This window comes from Triticum aestivum, chromosome 2A (genome assembly GCF_018294505.1).
Source record: "Triticum aestivum cultivar Chinese Spring chromosome 2A, IWGSC CS RefSeq v2.1, whole genome shotgun sequence".
Classification (NCBI taxonomy): Eukaryota; Viridiplantae; Streptophyta; class Magnoliopsida; order Poales; family Poaceae; genus Triticum; species Triticum aestivum.
Genome location: NC_057797.1, coordinates 207525484 through 207552641, shown reverse-complemented (window position 1 = coordinate 207552641; position 27158 = coordinate 207525484). Strand labels below are relative to the sequence as shown.

General features: G+C 44.9%; 2 protein-coding genes across 3 annotated transcripts; one reads left to right on the top strand and one right to left on the bottom strand.

Annotated features, from left to right (window-relative positions):
* Window positions 1-13971: 13971 nt before the first annotated feature.
* On the top strand, window positions 13972-20236 carry LOC123188381 (probable mitochondrial import inner membrane translocase subunit TIM21). 2 transcript variants are annotated; one of them, XM_044600463.1, is made up of 7 exons: window positions 13972-14205; window positions 15793-15861; window positions 16693-16868; window positions 17789-17967; window positions 18833-18881; window positions 18970-19089; window positions 19583-20236. In XM_044600463.1, exons 1-7 carry the CDS (start codon window positions 14085-14087, stop codon window positions 19739-19741), a joined length of 873 nt encoding a protein of 290 aa, XP_044456398.1. In that variant the 5' UTR covers window positions 13972-14084; the 3' UTR covers window positions 19742-20236. The 2 variants fall into 2 exon arrangements, with proteins under 2 accessions (XP_044456398.1, XP_044456399.1); XM_044600464.1 differs by lacking the exon at window positions 13972-14205 and adding an exon at window positions 14276-15373.
* A 129-nt stretch (window positions 20237-20365) lies between these two features.
* Window positions 20366-21931, bottom strand: LOC123188380 (probable long-chain-alcohol O-fatty-acyltransferase 5). Its single transcript, XM_044600461.1, has one exon. The coding sequence runs from the start codon at window positions 21837-21839 to the stop codon at window positions 20826-20828; it is 1014 nt and encodes a 337-aa protein (XP_044456396.1). The 5' UTR covers window positions 21840-21931; the 3' UTR covers window positions 20366-20825.
* Window positions 21932-27158: the final 5227 nt, after the last annotated feature.

Genomic DNA, 27158 nt, shown 5'->3' with positions numbered 1-27158 from the left:
AAAGGCGTCAAAATTCCTATGCCCACAAATGGCCATCTGTGCACTGATGAAAATGGTATTGACTTCGATCATAAGGTATACCGCTCCATGATAGGTTCCTTATTATATTTATGTGCATCTAGGCCAGATATAATGCTTAGTGTTTGCATGTGTGCCCGATTTCAAGCTGCACCGAAGGAATCACACTATAAAGCTGTGAAGCATATTCTTCGATATCTAGCTCACACACCAACACTTGGATTATGGTACCCCAAGGGCTCGGCTTTTGATTTTGTTGGATATTCTGACTCTGACTATGCTGGTGATCGTGTGGATCGCAAGTCAACATCTGGTACATGTCATTTCCTCGGACGATCTTTGGTCTGTTGGTCCTCGAAGAAACAGAACTGCGTGTCACTATCTATTGCTGAAGCTGAGTACATTGCCGCTGGTTCTTGCTGTGCCCAATTGCTATGGATGAAGCAAACTCTCAAGGACTACAATGTCAACATGAAGAATGTGCCTCTCTTCTGTCACAATGAGAGTGCCATCAAGATTTCTCACAACCCAGTTCAGCACTCGAAGACAAAGCACATTCAGATTCGTCATTATTTTCTTCATGATCATGTGAAGACTGAAGAACAGCTAGCCGATATCTTCACAAAGCCCTTGGATGAGAAGAGATTTAGCAAGTTGCGGTGTGAGCTAAATATCCTAGAATCTTCGAATGTTCTTTGAAAAGGACACTCATCCTAACACTTATGCAAAATTGATGACTTAGATGTGCAACACATGAAGAAACGTTTTTCTTCAATCAATGAAGAATAACACTCTTACTGTGAAGAAATTAATGAAGAATTTGATTCTCAAAACCCTATGATAATTGTACGCGGTATCTGAAATCATCATTCTTATACGGTGGGTCACGCCACCACCAAAAGTTGAAATTCCTCAAATTATTCATATTCTTCAACTTTGCATAGTCTTCACTGGTTCCGTCGTTTTTCTTCATTGGCTATATACATATATACAGCCCGTCTATTCTGATAATATTATCAGAATAACTATTCTGATAACACTTCTGCACTGCATGCTCAACGCGAGGGCACTGCACTTTCTTTAGCTAGAGCACTGCATCACACAGACTAGTGAACTTCGTATCGTAAAAAACTATACGCAGTGTTTTTTCAGACTCTTTTTGCTCTAGTTTTTTAACCGTTTATCAGAACAAGCCGTATGATATACCGTTGGAAAGCTATGGATTAGACGCAACTTCGCCATGTTGAACACTTTTCGAGATTCCTCTCGGTTTAAGAGCAGTTTCAAAAATAGTGCGGCTGATGATGAGTGGCAGCGATCGTATTTTCGTGATTTTTTCAAAACCGCTGATCGGAATAAAGCAAATGATACGTTGTTGGAAATATATCATCGAGGTGCATCTTTTTCATAACTATTATTTTCTCTAATTCGTTATGGTTTAAGAGCAGTTTCAAATTTACTAAATCGCGGAATTCTGTTTTTTTTTAATTTTTCAATTTTCGGTACTGTTTTTGCTCTAGTTTTTGAACCATTTGTCGAAACGAGGCGTGTAATACGTCGTTGGAAAGATATGGACAAGATGCAACTTCCATATGTAGAAATGGTTTTAAGATTCCTTACAGTTTTAAGTTAATTTTGAAAATCATGCGGCAGACGACGAGAGGCAGCGGCCGTTTTTCGTGAAATTTTTACAAACCAGTTGTCGAAATGATTCAAATGATATGCCATTGGGAAGATATCGCCGAGGCGCAACTTTTTCATGTAGAACACTCTCTCTAATTCCTTATGGTTTAAGAGCAGTTTTAAAAATACGAAAACGCGGACACTCTGTTTTTTGCGACACTAATATTGACGAGTGAACCGCATCGGACAGAAAAACACACTGCTTCGGACGGGAAACCGCACCCCATCAGATGGGCAAGCGAACTGCTTGATTTCTTCTATTTACACGTAAATTTTCTCATGCAAGGAAGTGGACCGGACTTTACATCGGGCGTAAGTGAACCCCAAAAATATGGGGAAGTGAACCGCATTACTTTATTTGTCGTTTCGGTAACATTTTTTCTTTGCAATTACAAGATGAACAACATCAGACACCCGACCGCACTACTTCAGTTGGAAAACCGCACTACATCAAATGGTCACTTAGAAGATGAACAACATCAGACACCTGACCACGCAGCTTCAGTTAGAAAACCGCACTAGACACCTGACCACGCTGCTTCAGTTAGAAAACCGCACTGCATCAAATGGTCAAGTGAACAACATTACTTTTTTTTGTTGTTTCTCTACAATTTTTCATTTAACACATTTTTGCACTTCATTTCCTTCTTTCTTTTTTCTGTTTGGAGTTTTGGGTTTCCACATTGGCGAGCTGTACACGTGCGAAGAAGCGAACCACATGGTCGAGGGAAATGAGACGCAACACAACTCGAAATGAACTTCTTTGGTAAACAATTTTCAAACGAGTCCATATAACTTTTATACATAAAATCATCAAACACGGAAAACACCATTTTTGCACTGCATGTCCACATGGTCGAAACTGCATGCTCATGCCTGAACATCACCATGTTTCGCTGCAATCAAATGAGTCCCTATAATCTTTATACAAAAAAATCCACACCACACTGCAAGCATCGGACTAAGTATAAAGTGGTGAGGATGACGGGGGAGGACGAGTATAATTTCACACTGCAAGCAAAAAATTAGTGGACCGCACCGGAACCTCATCTGCGCTGGAACCGCATGGCAGATGCTCATCCAAAATCTGCAACAAAAAAGAACTTTTCTCAAACATGATGCTGGCGTTGTGGACTGCTTTTGTGAGCTGTCAAACTGCATCAGGAGCACCGCACTGATCGCCAGGAGCACAATACACTTTTTTTCTCTTTTTTGATGTTTTTCCTCTACTGCAAAAAGTTGGCAAACTGAACCGAAGAACATGAATAGTAAACTGTTGTGGGTTTGATTTTCCCTATCAAAAATCAAAAAAGTGAACTATAGCAACAACAAAAACGAAGTGAGGTTTGGGCCTTTTCTCAGATAACATACTGCACTGCATTGGGGCTTGTCGTGGACCGCACATCGCCGCCCCGATGGGCTGCATCCCGCGCTGGACGATGAAGAATTTTTTGCTGGTCGGAGTCTTTTTGCTAGTGAAGAGCAGCTCGTGGTGGTCGAACCAGGCAAACCACACTGCAGATGGGCAAATGAACTGCATGCCCGCTCTCTCCGAGCTGCAAGCCGCACCCACCGCACCACACCACCAATCGAACTGCATCGGGAGCCTCGACCGCCTTCAAGGCAGCTCACATGGGGGGAGGGGATGTAGGAGAGCTCGTCGGAGGGGAGGGGAGGCAGGGGAACTTGTTGGAGGGGATCCAGTAGAGGAAGACCATCGGCGACCCGAGCTCCCTGCATCGTGTGATGGTGATGCCATCCAGCAGTGACCAGGCTGGAGCGGATCCCGGAGGCGACGGCGCGCGGGAAGGCGGCGACGCGAGGTTAGGAGGCGGCGGCGCTGGGGAGTGGCCGGTGCGGCGGCAGGGGTGGCCGAAAGGAGAAGGTGGAAGCAGCAGAAGGGGAATCACGGTGGGGATCTGGGGGTGGCTGTGGTTTTCTTTGGAAGGGGAGGATTTGGATGGGATCTGGCCATGCTGGAGAGTGGGAGGGGCACGGCGACGTGGTTGGTAGTTGGTCGGGGTGGCGCGGCGACCATGGATCTGGGACGGGAGGTGGTTGTGCGTTGGGGAAAGATATGGGGCAGCAAGGAGCCGGGGTGGCATAGCGGTCGGGGAAGGTGGCACGGCGGCTCGGTGGATGCACTACGCCGGAGAAGGTGGGGAGGGTGGGGCGGCAGCTCGGGTGGGGCGCCACGCCGGAGAAGGTGGGAGGGTGGGTCTATTCTAATAACACCCTTAAGACCCTTATTCTGCTAACAAAATCTGTTATTCTGATAACACCACCACTACCCCGCTTCCTCCCCACGCTCGTGCCCAACCTCCTCACCCTCCACCCACGAGCCGCCCCACCCTCCCCACCTTCTTCCGACGTGCGCCCAGCACACCCGAGCCCCCGACCCACCCTCCCACCTTCTGAAATGAATTCTAATAATCATGTGTTGAAGGGCGACATTTCTATTGAGCATGTGAAGACTGAAGAACAGCTAGCCGATATCTTCACAAAGCCCTTGGATGAGAAGAGATTTAGCAAGTTGCGGTGTGAGCTAAATATCCTAGAATCTTCGAATGTTCTGTGAAAGGGACACTCATCCTAACACTTATGCAAAATTGATGACTTGGATGTGCAACACATGAAGAAACGTTTTTCTTCAATCAATGAAGAATAACACTCTTAGTGTGAAGAAATTAACGAAGAATTTGATTCTCAGAACCCTACGATAATTGTATGCGGTATCTGAAATCATCATTCTTATACGGTGGGTCACACCACCACCAAAAGTTGAAATTCCTCAAATTATTCATATTCTTCAACTTTGCATAGTCTTCACTGGTTCCATCATTTTTCTTCATTGCTATATATATATATATGAGTTTATGTCCTCTACAGCATTCACTTATTGCTATTTCTTCAAGTTGGTTTTCTGCTAAGTGAATGTGATCGGATCCTTCCCCTCTATGCTATACTCAACCCAATCTGTTCACACATTCTTCATGTGCGTTCTATTTGAAACTCGTTCAAAATCTTCATTGTGTCCTTGTCAGCTGAAGAAATTGCGAACGGAACTTTAAAACCTATCTTATTGAAATTTTCGGTTTTGCCGCTCAAACCGTTTCGCATCCCACGATACACTTATCCACTCACCCACGATCTAACACGATCTCCACCTCTCACTACGTGGGTGACACATGTCATGCGAATGAGAAGGGTCAGGGGCACATTCGTCCAATTTCTTCGGGCGAGCAGTTTTTTCACCGTGGCTATAAATACCCCTCCTTCCCTTCCTCACTTCTTTTACTCCGCTCGACCTCTCTCTCCAGCTCGAGCTTCTCAAACCCTAGCGTCGTCGCTACTTCATCGCTGCCGGTGAGGAAGAGCTTCACTGCCTCGACCTCGTCGCCGACGTACTCGCGCCGACCGCGGACATCTTCACTCCGCCGCCGCTGTAGCCGTCTTCCTCCGCCAAGTTAGGGCGTGGAAGATCTGCACAGAAGAACTTCACATCTCCTCACTCCAGTTCATCGTGTTCTTCGTCCAGGGTAATTAAAAGTTACTTTTACTGCCCTCGTTGATTTGAATGATTATCTACAAAATCTTCAAAAGTGTTTTTCTTCATATCTTCACACACTGAACACCTCACAAGTCATCCGTTCTTGATTCGTTTCTCTAAGCATCATTTTTCTTCAAGATTCCTCAATTGTGTGGATCTTCGATCTATACAACTCTGGAACCTAAGACAAAGAACGCTTAGTGAAAATCTTCAAGACTCATCTGGTCAAATTCCTCAAACTTGTTCATTTTGAAAAACCTTCTGAGAACGCATATGACCTCTCCAAATTCCTCGCAACTATACTCTGTTCACAGGTACACATGTCAGCTGCTGAATCACTAGGTTCTCATCAACTTAACTCATTTTCAGCGTTCCTCGAAGAAAAGTTGCATACTTCTTCAGAGAATTCGATTGTTCAAATTCCTCAATTGAAGAAAATGGATGATGGTAAAAGGCCACAGAAGGGAGGAAAGAGGCCTGAGGTAAATACAGCGTTTGAAATCCCTGATGACATATATGCTGGGTACTGCACACCTACTGAGGAAACCAAGAATGAGCGCAAAGTGCACATCCAGAAGATAGAGAGGAGATGGGCAAGAGAATGGAGGGAGTACAGATATGTCACTCCTAAGTATATGAAGAAATTCGCACTCAATCCTCCATGCCCAAGAGCACCATTGGCGCCTGGCCAAATTGCTGATCCCACCAGCCTCAAGCGTGGTGAGGACTATCCTGATGAATGGGCCAAGCGCCAAGGCAAGTTGGCTAAGCAAGCCAAAGAAGCAGTGAGGAAATTCAATAAAGACTTTGCTGCTGTTGCTGCCTCTGCTGAGGTCCTTGCTATCAAGCCAAAGAAGACTATGTCAAAGAAGCCTGCGCACAATCCAAGTGCTTCCTCAGCAATGCCCTCACAGCCAGAATCATCAAAGCCCTCACGGCCAATTCCTCATGCTGCTCCTGTTTCTCCAAAGTCCTCAGCTCCTCTGCCAAAGCCTTCAGCTGTTCTGACCAAATCCTCAGCACATGTGCATCTCGCTTCGTGCCAAAGGACTGCCGGCATCTCCATTGCCTCAGGTGTCTCAGCTAGCTCCTCAGCTGGCCCCTCACTGTTGAAGACAAAGGTCACTGCTGGACGAGGTCCATGCCCAAGTCCTCAAAAGAAGCAAGTCACTTTCCAAGTGTCGTCTGATGAAGACGAAGCTGATGATGATGAACTTGCAGAAATCATCAGAGACAGGCAAGTCAGGGCCGCTAGAGCCAAAGGATCAGAGGTGCCACTGCTTTTGGATCTCAAGTTGATCCTCGACTACATTGATGATTGGCACAAGGACCCCAACACTCCCTTGCCTCGCTTCAAGCTGACTCCTGGCCAGAGTCACATGCTGACCCACTTCATTCAAGAAGAAAAGTGGAAATTTGAGAAGACCAGGCAGATCAAGAAGTACAGTACAAGAAAGAGCGCCATCTGAAGAAAAACATTATCTCTATGACAACTGAAGAACTTGTCACTATTCAGACTGAGATTAAGAAACTCAGTGATGACTTTGACGCATATCACGCTGATTGGCTTGGAGCCAAGGTTCGTTTTGTGAAACTTGCGGATAACTTCACTTCCAATGTTGCAGCCCTAATGCAATAGGAAATTTCTCAGGCTAAAGCATTTGCTCAGCCTACTGAAGAAAATGCCAGCACCGCTGATGACAATCAGACTGCTGAAGATAATGTGAGTTCCAGGGCTGATGACTGTATTCCAGCCGCTGAAGAAATTGCCAGGGCACCCACTAGTGGTGTGCCTGAAGAAACTGAAGAACTCAGGGCAACTGCATCAGTTGCGCCTGAAGAAAATCAACCAGATTCCTCAGCTGCTCCTGCACCAACTTCAACTCCAATCCTTCCATCTGCATCAGATGTGAAGAAGACCAAGGCTGCAGAGCATGCTGCAGTGAAGAAAAGGAAAGCATCACCTGCTTCAGATTCTTTAGCTCCGAAGAAAATGAAGCATATGACAAGCTCATTTGCAAATCTGATTGATGTTGTTCCCATCTCAACCAGGCCATCAAAGGACCTCGTTCCTTTTGATGAAGAATATGTGATCCCTAGCGGATCTGATGAAGAAACTCCTTCTGCTGCTTCGTCTAAACCAATCGATGAAGAAATTGAAGTGGATTCTATCCCTTCAACACCTATCATCTCCTCGCCTATGCCTCAGTTCACAGCTGAAGAGGCTGGCGTTGAAAAAATGGAAGATGAAGATGTGGACATTGGCTGCTCCACACCCGTAATCAGTGATGAATTCTGGGAAAGTCAGCATCCAAACTCTCTAATGTTCACCCCTCTACAGCAAATTCCTCAGTCCCCCACACAAACTGTTCACCTGGGCTCTGAAGAAACTCATCCCACTGCATCTGTCCATGAGGAAATTCCAGCCACTAGCACTGAAGAAACTGCTGCTGCTGAACAACCAACTACGCAGACTGCCATTGAGGAGGAACCAGAAATTCCTCAGCCTGAAGAACCTGCGATTGAGATTCCTGAGGTCGTGATGCAACTCACTGACACTCCTCTGCCGAAGCCAAAGGATCCATTCTCACGCAAGCAAAAGTTCAAGGCTGATGATTTCTTCGGTGAGCACGTCTTCTTCGAAGATTACAACCCATATGACTCTGCTCGCATTAGGAAGAGGCGTTTCTGGACTGCCAGTCAAGCCAATTTCTATTCCTCAGTGTTGTTCAACAAGGAGAAGATTTTCTACCATGAGCATATTCCTCACGTGGATATGGAATCTCTACCATGCTTCGCACCAGTCCTGAGTGTTCTTCACGACGCTGGACTGCTCAACTTTTGCTCTGACATCTGCGATTGGAATGAAGAACTGATTCTTCAATTCTATGCAACACTGCACATCACCGGAGATGCTGAAGATGTGAATTCATGGGTGCTGGACTGGATGTCTGAAAACACTCACTACACTGCACCAGCCTCTGAATTGCTTCGTGCTCTACCACTCAGTCCTCCCCTTGAAGAAGCTCGCTGCATCTACAGTGAACCTGAGGTCACACATCATTACATGCAGGTGCTGATGAAACCTTTGAAGCCAAGTCAAGCACTAAGAACTGAATTCCTCGTGAAGGAATTGCTGTACGTGCCCAGAACTGTCTATCGTATTCTTACGAGGACAATCAGTCCTATAAAAGGCCATGACTCATCTGATGAGGAAATTGTTGGTATCATGAAGAATCTGGTATTCAACATCGTTCATGGCATTCCTGTCAATTATCACGATTTCTTCATGAGGACTATGGCCAATGTTGCACTGTCTCCGTTTGAGCTGAAGCCTTATGCACCTTGGATCATGAGATTCCTCGGGACAAGGTCTTCACTCAACTACAAAGCTGATTTCCAGAATCACCTCAGCTACTTACCCCCAATTGAAGTCCTCAAGCAGACATATTCCTCAGTTGATGGAAAGGGCAAGGCACCAGCTGTAATAGATGAAGGCATTCGTCCATTGGATGGTCAGTTTCGCAAAGCTGCATCTTATTCCACCAATGATGACTCTGTCACACATGACTCTGCCAATGCACCCAAGTCCACTCCTCAAGCCACTGCTCCGCGCGTGATGACTGACCGTGAACTTCTGCTTAGTCTTCACCAGAAGGTGGATCAAAATCACAAATGGGTTAAGCGTCAGTTCGGTTCACTTCTTCACAACATGACTGTCACACACAATGCAGTGAAGAAAAACCACTAGTACCTCCATCAAGTCTTCGGTCGCACCTGGGCAATCCTGTCACATCTATATGGTGAAGAAGATCTGAAGAACATGGGTCTCAAAGAAGATTTTGACTGGTCTGCACCTCCACCGAAGAAATTCAAGAAGGTCCAAGTTCCTTCTCTGGTGGCCGGCTCATTTTCTTCATCGCGTGACACTGATGAACATGAAGATTTGGACGACACTGCGGCAGTCCCTACATCAACCAACGACCCCAACAACGCTGGCGCTCCTTCATCAACATGATTATCTTCAGGGGCGTTAGTCCTCATTTTCGATCCTTTTGGTCATTCGATGACAAAGGGGGAGAAATATGAGTTAGTCTTCAAGCGGGTCTACTATATGGGCGTTTTTTTGCTAAGTTACAACTCTCGTTCTTCTGAAACTTTATTGGATCGAGCTGTAATCTTAAACCCAATGGTGCTCTGATACTTTTGATGCACTGTGCTCGGATACTTTTGATGCACTATTCTGCATGCTTATTCCTCGTTAAATATTATTGCACGCATGCTGAATTTCATCAGGCACCATATTTCATCATGCATTTCAAATTCTTCATATTATATGTTAAATGCGTGTATGAATTACAAGATATAAGGGGAGATCTCCATGATTCAACTCTTCAAGTGTGCATTGCTTCAAAAGCAAATTCCTCACTATGCACATTTTCAGGGGGAGTTCTTCTATATCTTGCAATCAAATTCCTCAATATCAGTAGTTACACTTCATATGTTTATCCCCATTGAAAACTTAACCTATATTGTCATTAATCACCAAAAAGTGGGAGATTGTAAGTGCATCTAGTGCCCCTTAGTGATTTTGGTGTATTGAAGACTTATAGGTTAAGGGACTAATGCGTTTGTGAGTGTACACAGGTCTATAAGCTTATGAGTTTGTGAGGGTACACAGGTCTATAAGCTTATGAGGAGTTTGATATTTACAGGAGAAGTCGACCCCTAAAAATGAATATCTTCGACTGAAGATTTTGGTATTTCTGAAGACTTTTATGAAGACTTTGAAAGTGAAGAAATTGGTGTGTCTGTGAAGACTTGATATTCTTTCGAGAAACATGAAGCGAGAAGACTTTTGTTTTCATAGTTTTGTTTTTCTCTTTCTTGAGTCATAGGAAACACCGTACTGTTAAAGGGGGTCGAGGAAATACTAAGGAAAAATTTCCATGTGATGCTCAACTCAAAATCCTACATCTACCAATCCCTTCGAGTGAAGCCATTGAAAATCTCATACAGTTTAGTCAATTTCTTCAGTGACAGAGACGAAGTTCTTCTGGTCTCTGAGGAATTTATCCTGACTGAGGAGTTAGGAATTCGCCAGTGCGGATTGCCTACACAGTGAGGAACATGATAGCCCTGAGGATTTTACTATTCAAAATTCCGACCGTTGCTGTGCTATGCGCAAGCTGTCCCAAAATATCTATCCACCTAACAGTCATATCATTGAAGGGCATTTATGTCTTATCATATCGGGCTGCTCCCTAGGCTATAAATAGCCGCCCCCTACAACCACTAGCTGGTTGGCTGCTCCGAGAGAAACTGACACTTGTCATTTGAGAGCAACCCATCCTCCGAGGACTTTGAGCGAAAATCATCAAGTGAGGAAAAACCAAAAACCCAAAACCCAAACACCTACAAACCCCAAGTGATTGAGCATCACTGAAGAGATTGATCCTGAGTGGATCCGACGCTTGTTACCTTTGAAGACTGTGCTTCTTCTAGACGGTTAGGCGTCATGGTCTAGAGCATCCAAGAGGAATTGTGGATCGCCGAGTGACCGAGTTTGTGAAGGTTTGGAAGTCGCCTGAAGACTTACCACGAGTGATTGGACGAGGTCTGTGTGACCTTAGTTCAAGGAGAATACAGTGAGGACTGGGTGTCTTGGACTAAGTGTCCTTGACTGGGTGTCCGGGACTGTGTGTCCTCGAGTTTAAATACTTAGCCGCTCCAACCAGACGTACAACTGAGACATCAGTTGGAACTGGTCTACCAAATCATTGTCTTCACCAAGCTTACTGGTTCTATTTCGTCAACTCTTTCATTTCCTCATAACTGTGTTGTGTGCTTGTTCATATCTGTGTTTGAAGACTTTGACTGAAGACTTTCTCAATTTCCTCAGTTTAATTTCTTCAGTCTGTTTGTCTTCATCCTGTGTTATCCTGTGATTACGCTTCCTGTACTCTGTGCCCGTCTTCATTTCATCATGATGACTATGCTTGTATTCTGTTATGTTTACTTTTGAGTACTTATTCCACTGCTAGTAGTTCTTCGCTAAGGAATTTCCTCACCGACAAATTCCTCAGTGAAGAATTTCATAAAAATCGCCTATTTACCCCCCTCTAGTCGATAAAATGCACTTTCAGCCTTCCTCTAGGCCCAAATAATGGTGAAGTGTCATGTAGTCGGCGTTCACATAAAACCACTAGAGGAGAGACAACATACATCTCATCAAAATATCGAACGAATACCAAATTCACATAACTAGTAATAGCAAGACTTCTCCCATGTCCTCAGGAACAAACGCAACTACTCACAAAGCATAAACATGTTCATAATCAGAGGGGTATTAATATGCATATAGGATCTGAACATATGATCTTCCACCAATTAAACCAACTAGCATCAACTACAAGGAGTAACTAACACTGCTACCAACCTACTAGTACCAATCCCGGACCTGGAGACAAGAATTGGATACAAGAGATGAACTAGGGTTTTGAGAGGAGATGGTGCTGATGAAGATGTTGATGAAGATTGCCCTCTCCCGATGAGAGGAGCGTTGGTGATGACGATGGTGATGATTTCCCCCTCCGGGAGGGAAGTTTCCCTGGCAGAACAGCTCTGCCAGAGCCCTATATTGGTTCCGTCAAGGTTCCGCCTCGTGGCGGCGGAGTTTCGTCGGAGAAGATGGCTTCTTATTTTTTACCCATCGAAAGACTTCATATAGCAGAAGATGGCCACCGGAGGGCCACCAGGGGGCCCACGAGGTAGGGGGGCGCGCCCAGGGGGTAGGGCGCGCCCCCCACCCTCGTGGGCAGGGTGTGGCCCCCCTGGTGAACTTCTCTCGCAGAGTATTTTTTATATATTCTGAAAACGTCTTCCGTGAAGTTTCAGGACTTTTGGAGCTGTGTAGAATAGGTCTCTAATATTTGCTCCTTTTCCAGCCCAAAATCCCAGCTGCCGGCATTATCCCTCTTTATGCAAAACTTGTAAAATAAGAGAGAATATGCATAAGTATTGTGACATAATGTGTAATAACAGCCCATAATGTAATAAATATCGATACAAAAGCATGATGCAAAATGGACGTATCAGTGGCTCATCATCAATCTCAACCTCAGGCACTAGGGCCTTATTCTTCTCATTTGCATAGATGTTCCTAGTAGATATCTTGGGAGTTGGTGCCTTGGGCTTGGACTTGGGTTTGGAGGGAGCGGCAGACTTAATCGCATCTGACATGAGCTTCTGAGTCTTTGCTGGTGGTGCATCAGCAGTAGGTTCCTCATCCTCCTCCTCATCATCATGATCATCTTCTATCATGGAGGGTTTGCCAATGACACAAGCAGCTGTCTTCCTTGGCCTCTTCTTCTTGCTGGCATCAGCCTCTGCATCACTCGGCTCCTCAAGTGTGAAAGTCATGGTTTCTTTGGGAGCTGAGGCTTTGCTAGACTTTGATAGAGGAACTTTCCTCACAGTTGTCCTGTCCTTGGCACTTGGCCTGGTGCTGGCAGAAGTACCATACTCTTTCCTTAGCACAACTCTTTTCTTAGATGTAGCCTCACTTGCCACAGAGTCTTCGTCTTCATCATCTGAATTCTTATTCTTCCTAGTTCTTGTAGCAGCCTTTGGCAGATTGCTAGGAGAAGTTTTGGTGGGGCCGAGTTGGGAATTTGGGTTTGGACATATTTGGATAGAGAAAGTGCCTGAAGGTTTTGGAGCAATATCACTAAGCACTTTGAGCAAATAGATTATTAAGCAACACCTCATCCCCTTTTAATAGTATTGGCTTTTTATGGACTTAATGTGATCTTGGATCACTTAAAAAATGTAGAGTCTTAAACTTTTGCCAATCCTTGTCCTTAGCTTTTTGAGGGGTCCACATCTCTAGTCCATGTCATGACAATCATTAAACATTTGAAATATTTATCTTGAATAGACATTAGTTCAGTGAGATATATGTTGTTATGAATTACCAAAACCATCCAAGGGTTAGTTACACTTTTAACGCAGAAAAATAGAAAAAAATGATGAAAAAAAGAAAAAGAAACACATGAAAATTTTCTAAAACCAACAAGGAACCTTCTCGCTCCTGCTATTGGCGAAGTGCTGGTGGTTCCTAATAGGTTGGCCCACCTTTTGACACTATTAAGCGATCTAAGGGATACGTGTCACTAGCGCACATACATCCACCTGCTGGTGGTAGAAGTAAGCCGAAGCTAGTTACTGGGCTAGACACCGGGGTTTTCTTCAAGCTGATGTGAAAGCTCAAACAAACTGGAAAGGGAGAATGCTTAGCCACAACCGACTGATAATAGCGCGGGCATCGACGCCTCCCTAGGGCACGTCACGTCCTTGTAGACCCCACACATGGCTTCCCCATCGACCTTCTCTTAAAAGGGAAGCAACATCCCCATCTCTTCCTTCCAGCATAAACTCTCTCTCTCTCTCTCGCGCGCGCGCGTTTACGAAACCGTTTGACCATTGTTAAGGTTATGACTGACTAGGCGGTAGAGCGGACGGATCGCAACCGTATGAAACAATTTGACCATTGCAACAAGGTGTTTGTTGCAAACCAAGCGAGCACAACATAGTGCTTATGCCAAAGGCTGGCTGACTTGGTAATAGATCGGTCGGCTGTCTCAGTGTCATCCAACGGCTGTGGAGGCGGCCGACCGTAGTGCCCAACTGAAAAACGCTCTATCCCATCACAAAAAGAAAGGAGAAAAAAAACTGGAAAACGATCTAAAGTCGTCTAAACCCCCTGGAAGGAGGGAGGAAATCCCTAATAACCCCCGGTCGCCTTTCCACGGCGAAAGGTATCCCGGCGGCGATGGCGGCGGCTGCGGCAAGGTCCGGATCCCGGCGCTTGTTCTCCATATCCGCCCTGGTGCCACCGAAGCCACCGACCCTTCCCCCGAAGGCAGATCCCTTTGCCAGCCTCTTCGTTCCCGGTTTGATTCTTTCTTCCCCGTCCCCTTCTCCGTCTTCCATTATTTCCGCTTAACCACTCTCAGCTTTCTTCGCATCTAGAGATATACGCTTTGCTAACATGGGACTGGTCTTGCGGGATTACCACAAATTGGCTAGGGTCAGGTAGCTGTTGTTTTGGCTGGGCAGTTCTCTAGTGAGGGCTTGGTTATATAAGCTGGCGTCTCGGACATTACGCAACTTTTTTGGTAGCATGTTCACAAAGTTTACATATTGAGCTGTGCTGTTGCAGCATTGCTTATTCAAGCCCTGCATTATTCTATGGATTCGGAGTGCTTTATGATTACCCTTTTTATTCAATTATATAGATCTAATAGCTTGAAAAAAAACATACAGAGGGTACCATGGAATAGTTGCAAATCATAGGCATGAATTATGTTGAGTAACCCAAGCATACACATGTTCTGGCATTGTTCATGTGATGCAAACTAATCGCACAACTGGTTCTTATAAACTAATTAGCGGGAGAGTTGTAAAAGGGTATATTTCATGTGTACCATCATAGGAAATGAACTCTGTTCTGCATCCATGGATGGCTAACTATGAACCATATGATGAAATTGTCTGATTTTTCTGGAAGAGTTAGACCTTGTGAAAGATACTCCATACCTTGCTTAGATGGTACATAAAGATGGACCTATACACGAATCCAACCACATTTGTTCAATTTAGTCTCACGCCAGACCGCGTCCTGGCAAACTCTATGGGTTTTCTGTTTATCTGTGACAAAGCCTACAGCAGAGCACTGTGATGTTAGATGATCATCTTTCTCTTGGAATCATAAAATTCTGCATGATCATGGAATGGAAGCTGACCACTCCTCTGAGATCCTATCATTCAACTGTTTGAGCTGAGACTACATATTGAAACTGAAAGATCGGTTGAATCAATGATGGACTAGCAGAACAGCGGCCCAGTTTGCAGGATGCATAATCCTGATTCTAACTACAATAGCAATCCCAACACTCCACTTTCTCTTTAGGTGCCTCTATTCCATCTTTGGTTTCTTCTGCTTCTCACTGTCAACTTTATTATTTTCATTTAACATACCATCACCAGCAGCGAAGGTGGTGATTGACTAAGCATCAGAAACTAGACCAGTGATGTTGCCCACTAGCAAATACCAAATAGGTGAGCAGTTCATGAGGAGATTGTGAAATTAAACCCAAATATTCGGTTATCTTAACTTGAGGCTGAAACTTCTCCAGTCTTGGTTCTTGCTTTATCCTACATGTGCACACAAGAAACTTTATAACATGGAAACCAGAAAATACTTTAGAAAGTACCAATTAAAGCCAGTGTAGTTATATAGACACTCTTGTGAGTACCATTTAAAGATATTGCAGTAACAGTGCAGACTTAAAATTTATCATAAGTTGTAATTAAATGCGTTAAATGTATTTCATCATATAGTTCCGCTTTCTATTTTTTGTCTTTTATTACACTTAGAAGTTTATGTTTGTTGCCCCCGTTTGAGTTGTTTCCTTTCATGTTGAACCTTCTGCTGTACGTAACGTCTGGATTATCATAGTATTAACAATGATTTATAGGGTTAGGCAAGCGAACAGCAGCTGATGGACTTAGGGGAGCTTTTGCAAAGTCTGGTGAAGTTGTGCATGGTATATTTTTCTTATACATTTAAACATTCATTCTTCACATGCTTGTATTCGTGAATGGTTCTGACACAATTGAGGATTAAAGTACAGCAAACAGATATAGAAAGCACCGTAATTTATGTCTTGAGTTCATGCTATTCAATTTTACCAGAACTATTGCACAAATATAATGTAGTCAGGATTTTGTTGTTTTCTGCTAACACCTTTTAGCTGTAACTAATCCATCGTATAATGGCATATTCTGCCATTACCATGTGTCTATGCATAACTTATGCCTTAAATTCATGTATAATTTTCAATTTTACCAGAAGAACTATTGCACGAATATAATGCAGTCAGGATTTTGTTGTTTTCTGCTAACACCTTTTAGCTATAACTAATCCATGGTATAATGGCACATTCTGCCATTACCATGTGTCTATCCATAATTTATGCCTTAGATTCATGTAATTTTTTCAGTTTGCCACAAGAATCATTAAGAATAGCTTCCATACACTTGTTTAGCGAATCTTCCTTGAAAATATTTGACAATTGCAATAGTACAAGTATGAGTTTTCTACCCTTGATCAAATCAGCTAGAATGAAAAGGTAAACGTGAAACTCTAGAAGCAAAATTAGAAGGCAAATATAAAACTTGCCTTGTTTGCCTTCTGTACCAAACTAATGGTAGATGGATATTACGTATTATTGTTCTGCCTGTTCTATCCTTCAGTTAAGTTGGGTCTGCCAATGTGAATTGCTCCCCGTTTCCATTCAAAATGTGTTAACTAACTATTTGACTTTTCTGTTCTTTGTTGTTAAATATGGACTGACAGTTATTTCAATATCGTGCAGGTTCTCTTTTGGCAAACCTTCCAGCATCATCTGTAAAAAATTCAAGGTGGTATATGATCAGTGCAAACCGTTCAGGTCCTTTGACAGTGCGTAAAGAATACCGCAAAGTACTTCCTTCTTTCATAAGGCCATCTGCATCTTACTCCACACAAGCTTCAGAAAAAAGACCAAAACAGGTTTGTTAGCTAGTTCTGTTCCCTGATCTAATTTATTGAATATTGGTTTCTTGTGATGACCGTTGGTAGTTTTCAGCAGTGACTGACAGTGTTGTCAATTGTTTGAACATGCTACTATAAACTATGTATTGGCTGTGGAATATAGGAAACTATTAACCATGTCATTGTCCCCTCATTACCATCTGCAGTAGCGACTAATGATCAGTTGTGCATACACATGCATAAGCTTTACTAGTTTTATTTCATGTTCATAAGATTAAATGCTGTTGGGATCAGTGCATCAGGAAGCTGCTGCATCGTTATTGATCAATGCATATGCATTAGCACCTATAATGTGCTTTCGAACTATTTTTGTAGAATAGATTGTTAGGAGTTGCTCAAATGCTATGAGAATAGAACGATGTTGCATATACTGAAAAGGTTCTGTTTCATTGTTCATATCAGTATAGGTAATTGCTAGGTGCTTAATCGTCTTTCCGATAAAGCATCTTGATGTTGTGATATCAGATAACAAGCTCCTCGTTTACCTACACAAGATTTCTTGATAAGGCATGAATTATTGATCTAATAGGGAAAACTAATTATGTTAGTTATAGACTACACACTACAGTTTATCTGAAACTCTGGAATCTTGTCTATTCTCTTCGTTTATTCATTGACAACAGTTTGCCGCAAAAGGGCTGAGTACTGTGTATTTTCTCTCCCCTCAACAATATTAATCACCTAACACCTGCATTTTCAGTTTTTGAGGCCCATTGTTCATGCATTTCTTCGTCTACACTTTAAATTTAAAGGAAACTTTATATGGTTCTGTATAGTTGTTTCCTTTTTCCTATTTCGTGAACATATTTTTCTTATGGTGCATGCCACCTTGGGTCATTTTTTTATTGCTTATAGAAGACTGCCACCTTTATCCTCAGGAGAAAACAGACTTGACGACTGTTGAAGATCCCTTTAATGCCCCTACCTACAATATACCTGAGAAGCCAGTGACATTTGTCGAGGGCGCCTCTTACAGTGTTGTAATACTTGCTGGGCTTGGAGTTGCTGCATTGGCTGGATACTCTGTTTTCAAAGAGCTTATATTTGAACCAAAAGAGTATGTATTTTGTGTTTTTCTGATTGAACCTAAGATGCCAAATAGCGCAACTAGTAAGAAACATGATAATACATATGGCCATATGGGCATGTTTACTGCCAAAATTTGGAGTCCCCATCACTACAATAAAATATGAAAATGTGTTTCATGATGGGTCTAATGACACAAATTTGGTATTGTATAAACTTGGTCAAACATGGACAACTTTGACTTTTGACAAAACTAGTACACCTTATATTTTGAAACAGAGGGAGTATCAGATACATAAGATAATAAGTAAATCAGGCAGGATTATCAAGTATGCGACGACTGATAACCTGCTAAACAAAATCTCCACTGTCAAGTTATTTACTTGGTCAGCTTCAGGGAGAAGCTGAGTACCAGGAGCAGACCAGGTTAATAAGTACTCCCAAGATATGCCAACAACAAAGTTGGTTATGAAAGAGCACTTAGTTTGCTGCAAGTTTGGACTATCTACCGTCAAGTATATCAACCAAGCAATGGGGTTGGCACAAAGTACAAACCAATGGAAGAAATAGCATACATGTGTCAGCAATAAATATACTAAGAGAAAACCATTGTATTGTAAATGTTGATATTTTATTCCGTAGTCTAGGTCAAACATATATATGTTTGATTTTCACAAAATTGATGCACCTTGTCTTCTGAAACGGAGGGACCGAGGGAGTAAGAAGTTTTGTATTTTTTACCGCCTCTGTTTTTTTTTCATATCACAGGGTTATTGTTGTTGCTTTATGCCTGAGCATGCCTCTGTAGTTTACGCCATTCTTATTTCTGGAAAATGCCTGTGTTATTCCCTTGCAATGTGAATGGGAAATTGCCTAATGTTGCTACCATTCTACAGGTACAAGATTTTTGGGAAAGCTCTAGCAAGAGTTCAGAGTGATAGCCAGGTTTGTGGCTGTTCGTGTTATTTCTGTTGTCCCCTGGCATATTTGTTGTTCCTCTCTTAGTATACTTGGTCTCTCGCATGTTTGTCAGGTTACAGCCAAAATTGGTTACCCTATAACTGGTTATGGTACGGAATCCAGAAACCGTGCAGCTCGGCAGCGCATCCAAAACAGGGTTTGGACAGATGAGGATGGTGTTGAACATGTGGAGGTAGCATAAATTCCTGTCTCTAGTCTCTACAGCCGTGTGTTCTTTGATTATGCGGCTTGCTTGCACATCAAGATAATGGTAGCTAAGTCAATGAAAATGGACAAGTTTACCGTGAGGGGCTGCAACAGTTAGGGTGACACTTATTCTCTGACAGTTCGTTAGCAGCATATGGTAATGAACCAATGACTCCCCTTGGCCAGGAGCAAGCTTCCAAATGACAACATAGGGAGAGAAACAGAGATGAAAGCAAACAAGATTTTTTTTCCTTCTAAAATCAGTCTCGAGACATGATTAACGATAATACTTACTAGTAAAGAGAGTTTTAGAATGTAGTGGACCCTGGCAAGTTTATATGCTTTCAGATGCTCTACTAATTGGGCAAGCAAGGGACACTAGGATGGCATTGATGTGAATTCACGTAGTAATTTACATAGTTGTAGCGGCAAGTCTTTGAAGTTGGCTGATCAGTTGAAATTCACATGCATCATTTCAGGTAGGCTTTCATATCCGAGGGCCGCATGGAGCTGGAAAGGTGTTTGCGGAGATGTTCAAAGATAGCTCCGACAGGACATGGAAGTTCACGTTTCTTCTCGTCGAGATTACGTCACCGCGACCCGCACAAATCATGTTAGAATCTTACCTACCAGCATGAGGATGCAAGAGACAACATCAGCCGGCAGTGGCACATCCATGCGACACTTCATTTTACATCCCATCTCCAATGGCCTGAATCTCATGTTAAATACCCATCCTCGGATTAAAGAAGTTGTGAATTTTGAACTTCCCCGAAAGCATAAGTAGGAGGAAGATGAACCATCAGAGTTGCTGACCATCTCTAGTATCTTAGATATGGTGTACCCTGCAAGGACCTTGATGTTGTTGCTTTGTTTAGGTGAAAAGCGTGCAGGCACATGGTATACAGCCCATCTTTCCTGATGCTCCTCAAAACATGGGACGGAGCGAGTGATCCTTCATCTATCGAGTTTTGGTCCCATTTCAGGCAGTTTTAATGATGCACGTGGATTTCGTGCAAGCCTCCAATGATGTCCAAATAGCAATAATACTATCTGGTTACATTACGACTCTCAAGCCTGGGGTTCCAGGCATGTATGAAGTGATCTTCAATACAAGTGTGCATGTTTCTTTAGCATTGCTATAAAATCCAGTTAAAGCCTAGAGACGGTAAAAGTACAGATCAATAGTCAAACTACGGCATTATTTATTTATTTTGCGGGGGGAACTACGGCAATAAACGAAAGTATTTCCTCCACTGGAATGGCGATCAATTTTTTGGAATGACGATCAATTTGAGTTCTATACTGTTTCAAAAAAAATTTGAGTTCTATACTATTCGCGTGATGCTTAACGATGGTCCTTTGCACCCCTTTGCGGGTGTCAAAAGGGGAAACGATAATATGCCTGCCTGGAGAACGAGATCACGAAACTTGTTTTCTTGCCCTGTGATGCTCCCGTTTGTGCGGTGTATAGTGTACACCACAGCAACCACTAGTACATGACAATCCCATGACCAAAATGCATTCGCGTACTGCCGCGAGATGAGATTCTAATCTGGCCATCTGTGGAATGGAAATGCGCCGAAATCGATCGTGATTTACGGACCACGACGTGATTGTTCCCTTGGCTGAAACCAAACTCGATCGGAATCGCCATGGCGGAACTGCCAAACTCAAAGTACAGCCTGCCGGCTGCCGCCATGTTCCTCGTGAGGTACACCATCAGGTCCAAACCAGGCGTGCCGCCAGCCTCCGCACAGCCGCCTCCAGCAAGGCCAGCATCCCCTCGCACTCGGCGACGATGGCCTTGTCCAGCCCGCTCCGTATCACGGGCGCGAAGAAGAGCCAGGACGCGGTCCCCGTCACGAACGCCAGCGTGGCCGCCGTCGCCGCCGCGCGCGGCGGCCGCCATGTGCCGCCCCGCCGCACCCACCGCCGCTCGGCCACCACGCACGCGCCGTGGAGGACGAAGAACGCGGTCACCTCCCCCGTGCCGGCCTCGAGCGTGATGTAGTAGAACATCACCTCGTGCATGAGGCCTGACACGAGGAACGTGGCGAGCACGCCGGCGGAGTAGCCGAGGCGGGCGCGCACGGGGCGGTACACGCTCGGCCGGAGCGCCCCGGGGACCATGAGGTTCCACCGGCGGCCCCAGAAGTCGCGGAGCGACGAGGCCAGGTACGGCCGGTCGAACTGCGGCTCCAGCTCCGTGCCGAGGAGCGTCCGGGCGAACGCCGCGGCGGACGCCAGGAAGAGCTCCAGCATCAGGTACACGTGCGCGCCGTCGAACGCGACCACGGCGTACGCCGGCATCCTCGCCCGGAGGCCACGGAGCGAGACGAGCGCGGCGAAGAGGGCCGCCTTGGCCGCGTAGGAGAGCAGGAACCCGGCAGAGAGGGACCGCGGCGAGGTCAGCGCTCCGTTCCGGACATTGATGGGGAGCGCGGCGCAGGCGGCGAAGCGCACGGCTGGGAGGGCCGGGTGGAGCGGGCCGTGGCCGGCGGCGAGGAGGAGCAGCTTGAAGCCGCAGAGCCAGACGAGGAAGAAGGCGGAGATGGTGCGGAGGTGGATGGAGGAGAAGGTGAAGGGGAGCACGGGGAGGAGGAGGAGCACCGGGAGGAGCGCCGCGAGGCGGGGGAGGCCGGGGCCCAAGCGCGAGGCGGCGAGGCGCGCGTAGGTCATGGCCGCGGCCACGGCGGCCGAGACCAGTGCAAGCCTGGCTAGTTCGGACGCCATCCCGCGCTCGATGAGCACAGCCGCTGCTGACCTGCTGAGATCTGGATGGACTCCAACGTCAAAACGATGATCCAATGAAGGTGTAATGCCAAACCAATGATCTCAAGAAAGATTAAAGAAAGGCGAACGCTTTGGTGTGTGATGCTTATGTTTTTTTTATGAACCTTCGTCATGCACTATTCATTTTGTTATTCCCTTCGTTTCAAAATATAATGTGTCCTTGGTTTCCGTGCTTCAACTTTGACCATAAATTTAACCAACGAGACTGACTGCAGCAGGAGCAAAAGTTATACCAATGAATTCGTATTCAAAGAAGTTTTTAATTATATAATTTTTGCTCCCGTCACAGTCGGCCTCGTTGGTTAAATTTATGGTCAAAATTGAACCTCGAGAAGTAAGTTACCTGAAAATTGAATTTGAGTCAGTCGATTTTTGTGGTCATTGATTGTTGCTTGAAGATTCGTGCTATCTTTTATTTTTCTGTTACTAGTAAATGAGCACGTGCAATGTATGTTGATATTAAAAATTAACTGTACATTGATATTAGGTAGGATATCAATTAGGTGTTAATTATGAGATTAATATAGATATTGATATTTGATATGCTATCAATTGCATACTCAACATGTTGGAAGCTCACCATTGCAGCAATCTAGGTCGTTGGATTGACATGGTTTGATGACCAAAATTAATTGAATTTACATCTTTGGGTCTCTTCATATTGGTATAGATATACATGTTTTTTATGTTATGTGGTGAGTCAATAACTTAATGGGTCAAGGCCCGTTGTAACACCCCGGATGTAATTTACCTAATATGTACTCCAACTCTTGCCGTTTCCGGCGCTAAGTTATTTTATTTTCTCGGGTTCGGGTTTTTGTCTCCGTGTGTTGTTGTCGTTGTCATGCATCTCTTATCATGTCATCATGTGCATTGCATTGGCATACGTGTTTGTCTCATGCATTCGAGCATTTTCCCCGTTGTCCGTTTTGCATTCCGGCGCTCCTATCTCCTCCGGTGGTCATTTCTACCTTCTTTCGTGTGTGGGGATTAAACATTACCGGATTGGACCAAGACTTGCCAAGCGGCCTTGGTTTACTACCGGTAGACCGCCTGTCAAGTTTCGTACCATTTGGACATCGTTTGATACTCCAACGGTTAACCGAGGGACCGAGAAGGCCTCGTGTGTGTTGCAACCCAACACCACTCCAATTTGGCCCAAAACCCACCAAAACTCTCTCCATCATCTAGAGCGTTCGATCACGACCGCGTGGCCGAAAATCGCACTTCATTTGAACTCTCCTAACTCCTCCTATGCCTATATATAGACCCACTCCTGAAATTTTCGGATCTCTCCACCCCTAACCCTAAAAAAAATCAGCTCCTCCGCGCACCGGACGTGTCCGGCCCGCGCCGGACAACGTCCGCCGCCGCCCGTAGCCAACCGGGAGGTGCCATGTGTCCCGGCCGGCCTCCTCCCGCCGCCGGCCCGCCGGGCCCAAGGCCGGCCCTCTCCGTCCCGCGCCTGGGCCTCGCCTCCTCCTCCCGAGCGCCTCGCCGCGCCGCCCCTTGCCATCGCCGCCCGACGCCGCCTCCTCGCTCCTGCGCCGCCCCACCGCGCCGCTTCCGCCGCCCGGCACCGCCTCCTCCACGGTGTCGAACCGCCCCGGCCGACGCCTTCCATCTCCGGCAAGTCCCGCGCCGGCAAGCTTCAGTACTCCGGCGAACCTCGATTTCCGCGCCCGGCCAGATCCAGATCTGGGATATTGCTCTCGGTTGACTTTCTCCCGAAACCCTAATTATACTGTGTTTTTCATCATGCCGTAACTCCGCATCCGTAGCTCCGTTTCGGGCGTGTAGCATATCAAAATGTTCGTCTTAGAGAGTACATCATTTCATCTCATTGCATCATTTTCATTTGAGCTCATTTTGATGCTCGAAATGCTATTGGAAGAGAGCTATTTGAGATAATTATCAGATCTGCTTCACCAAATAGCTATTTGTCATTTTTGCTATGATTAATGTGTGCATGATATGCTCCTGAGTTCTACATGAGTTTTGTTATAAACTTTGCCATCTTTCCAGAGGTGCTATCCATGTATTTTTGTGATATGTGTGGTGACTAGCACAAGCTTGCAAAGTAGTGCATTCGTTAATGTTGATTTCAGGGACTTAGGATTTCTCCAAGTCCTTGATCTGTTTTTATCAATATGCCATATGTTCATGTTGTTTCCTAGTGATCCGTGTCTCTTTTGAGGATGATCAGTAAGGATGTTTTGTTAATCTTGTGGTGCTCTATCCATCCATGTCTTTGTTTGCAATTATGCAGCATTCTAGCTTGAGTCAATCGAGCTCTACTTTTGCTATTTCGTGAATCCTGGCAGATTGTCTACTTGTTAGCGATTTTGCCGAGGATGTTGTGGTTTATCCGTGCATGCTATGTTGTTGTTCTTGCCATGTCTAGCTTATATAACATGTATTCTTGATGGGTGTATGCTTAGATTGTCATGCCTTGCTCTGTAGCGAGTGCATCAAGCTCGTAAATATGCCTACTCGTTAATAGTTTTTGCATGTTCCAGTTTTTCTCTAAGTCTGGAACCTGATTGTGTTTTTGCCATGTTCACATGCTTGCAATTGTATTTTCTGATCCCTTTTGGCTCAAGGTCACTAAGGGACTTTTGGTAAGCTCTTTGAGTAGCTCCATGCCATGCTTTACTTTGCCATGTTAAGTTCCTGTAGCATATAGTTTTCATGCTCCAAAGTGTGCTATCTGATCTGAAATTCCAGGCTTGTGTTAATTTCTCTAAGTCTGAAACCTGTTTATCATTTGCACTTTTTCCATGCTTGTTTGAACCTGTTAATGGATGAATTGGCCGTAGCTCAGTGTTCATCTTTTGTCAAGCTTTATGAGTGTATCCCTGCCATGTATTTTGTTGCCATGTTTGAGTGCTGTAGAATATTTATCTTAATGCATTTAGATGGCTACTTGCTGTTTATCGCAGACCGGTGCCATATTTGTTTTGCTTGCCATTTCCAAACCGTGCCTCCGATTCCGGTGTTGTTTATATCAATTTCAACCGAAATCACCTCACCTTTCCAGTGGAACTCTTGGATTTCCAAGTTGAGGCCAGGTTCAATCATTCCTTGTCAAATCTTGCATATGCATCACATATCACATCCCGCATAGCATACCATGTTTGCATCATGTTGTTCGAGCATTTGCACGTGGTTGATTGTGTTCCTTTTGCTTGTTTGTCTTGTTTGGGTAGAGCCGGGAGACGAGTTCGCTAACGAGGAGCCCGTTGAGTTTGCTTTCGAGGATCCAGTCAACTCTAACAACTTTGCAGGCAAGATGATCATACCCTCGAAATCACTTCTATCTTTGCTTTGCTAGATGCTCGCTCTTTTGCTATGTCTATGCTACGATGCCTACCACTTGCTTATCATGCTTCCCAAATTTCCATGTCAACCCCCTTACCCACCATGTCCTAGCAAACCGTTGATTGGCTATGTTACCGCTTTGCTCAGCCCTTCTTATAGCGTTGCTAGTTGCAGGTGAAGATTGGAGATCGTTCCTTGTTGGAACATTGTTTACTTGTTGGGATATCATTATATTATCTTGTTATCTTAATGCTTCTATATACTTGGTAAAGGGTGGAAGGCTCAGCCTTTTGCCTAGTGCTTTGTTCCGCTCTTGCCGCCCTAGTTTCCGTCATATCGGTGTTATGTTCCCGGATTTTACGTTCCTTACGCGGTTAGGTGATAATGGGAACCCCTTGACAGTTCGCCTTGAATAAAACTCTTCCAGCAATGCCCAACTTTGATTTTACCATTTGCCACCTAGCCTTTTTCCCTTGGATTTCGCAGACTCAAGGGTCATCTTTATTTTAACCCCCCCGGGCCAGTGCATCTCTAAGTGTTGGTCCAACCGAGCGATGTCCGGGGCTACCAGGGGCAACTCTGGGCTGGCCTACCCGACGTCTTGCTCATCCGGTGTGCCCTGAGAACGAGATATGTGCAGCTCCTATCGGGATTTGTCGGCACATCTGGGTGGTGTTGCTGGATTTGTTTTACCTTGTCTAAGTTGTCTTGTAGAACCGGGATACCGAGTCTGATCGGAATGTCTCGGGAGAAGGTTTATCCTTCGTTGACCGTGAGAGCTTGTCATGGGCTAAGTTGGGACTCCCCTGCAGGGATTTGAACTTTCGAAAGCCGTGCCCGCGGTTATGGGCAGATGGGAATTTGTTAATGTCCGGTTGTAGATAACTTGAACCTTAACTTAATTAAAATGAATCAACTGTGTGTGTTACCGTGATGGTCTCTTCTCGGCGGAGTCCGGGAAGTGAACACGGTGTTGGAGTAATGTTTGCCGTAGGTTGTTCTCTAGTTCTTCGTTCGTGCTTTGCCTTCTCTTCTCGCTCTCTTTTGCGAACAGGTTAGCCACCATATTTGCTAGTCGCTTGCTGCAGCTCCACATATTACCTAGCCTTACCTATAAGCTTAAATAGTCTTGATCGCGAGGGTGCGAGATTGCTGAGTCCCCGTGGCTCACAGATTACTTCCAAACCAGATGCAGGGCCCGATGACTCCGTTCCAGATGATGCGCTTGAGCTCAAGTGGGAGTTCGACGAAGACTCACGCCGTTACTATGTGTCTTTCCCTGATGATCAGTAGTGGTGCCCAGTTGGGGCGATCGGGACCATGTCGCATGTTGGGGTTGATCTTTTATTTTGGTATCGTAGTCGGACCATGAGTGTATTGGATGATGTAATGCTATTTATGTACTTTGTGTGACGTGGCGAGTGTAAGCCAACTATGTACCTTTCCCCTTATTATCTATTTACATGAGTTGTTGTGAAGATTACCTTACTTGCGACATTGCTTTCAATGCGGTTATGCCTCTAAGTCGTGCTCCGACACGTAGGAGATATAGCCGCATCGAGGGCGTTACAAATTGGTAATCAGAGCCTTCCCCGACCTTAGGAGCCCCATTGCTTGATCGAATTAGCGGACGAGGTTAGTCTAGAAAAATGTTTTGAGTCATTTAGGAATTATATATCGGAGAGTTTAGGAATTCTTTTTACTCCCCAGTCCCTTCATCGCTCTGGTAAGGCATCCTGATGTAGAGTTTTGACTCTTCTCTTCTCAAATTTCACTAAAAAAAATTTAGGATCACGCGGGTATCTTGGAATCGTTCCGATGGATTTGTGACGAGAACATTGTTCTTGATGCCTCCTGTCATTTAGGGGTTGTGGTAGTGTCCCGGGGAGTTGAGCTCCGAGGTGTTGTCGTCACAATTTTATCGTTGCAGTTCTGGAA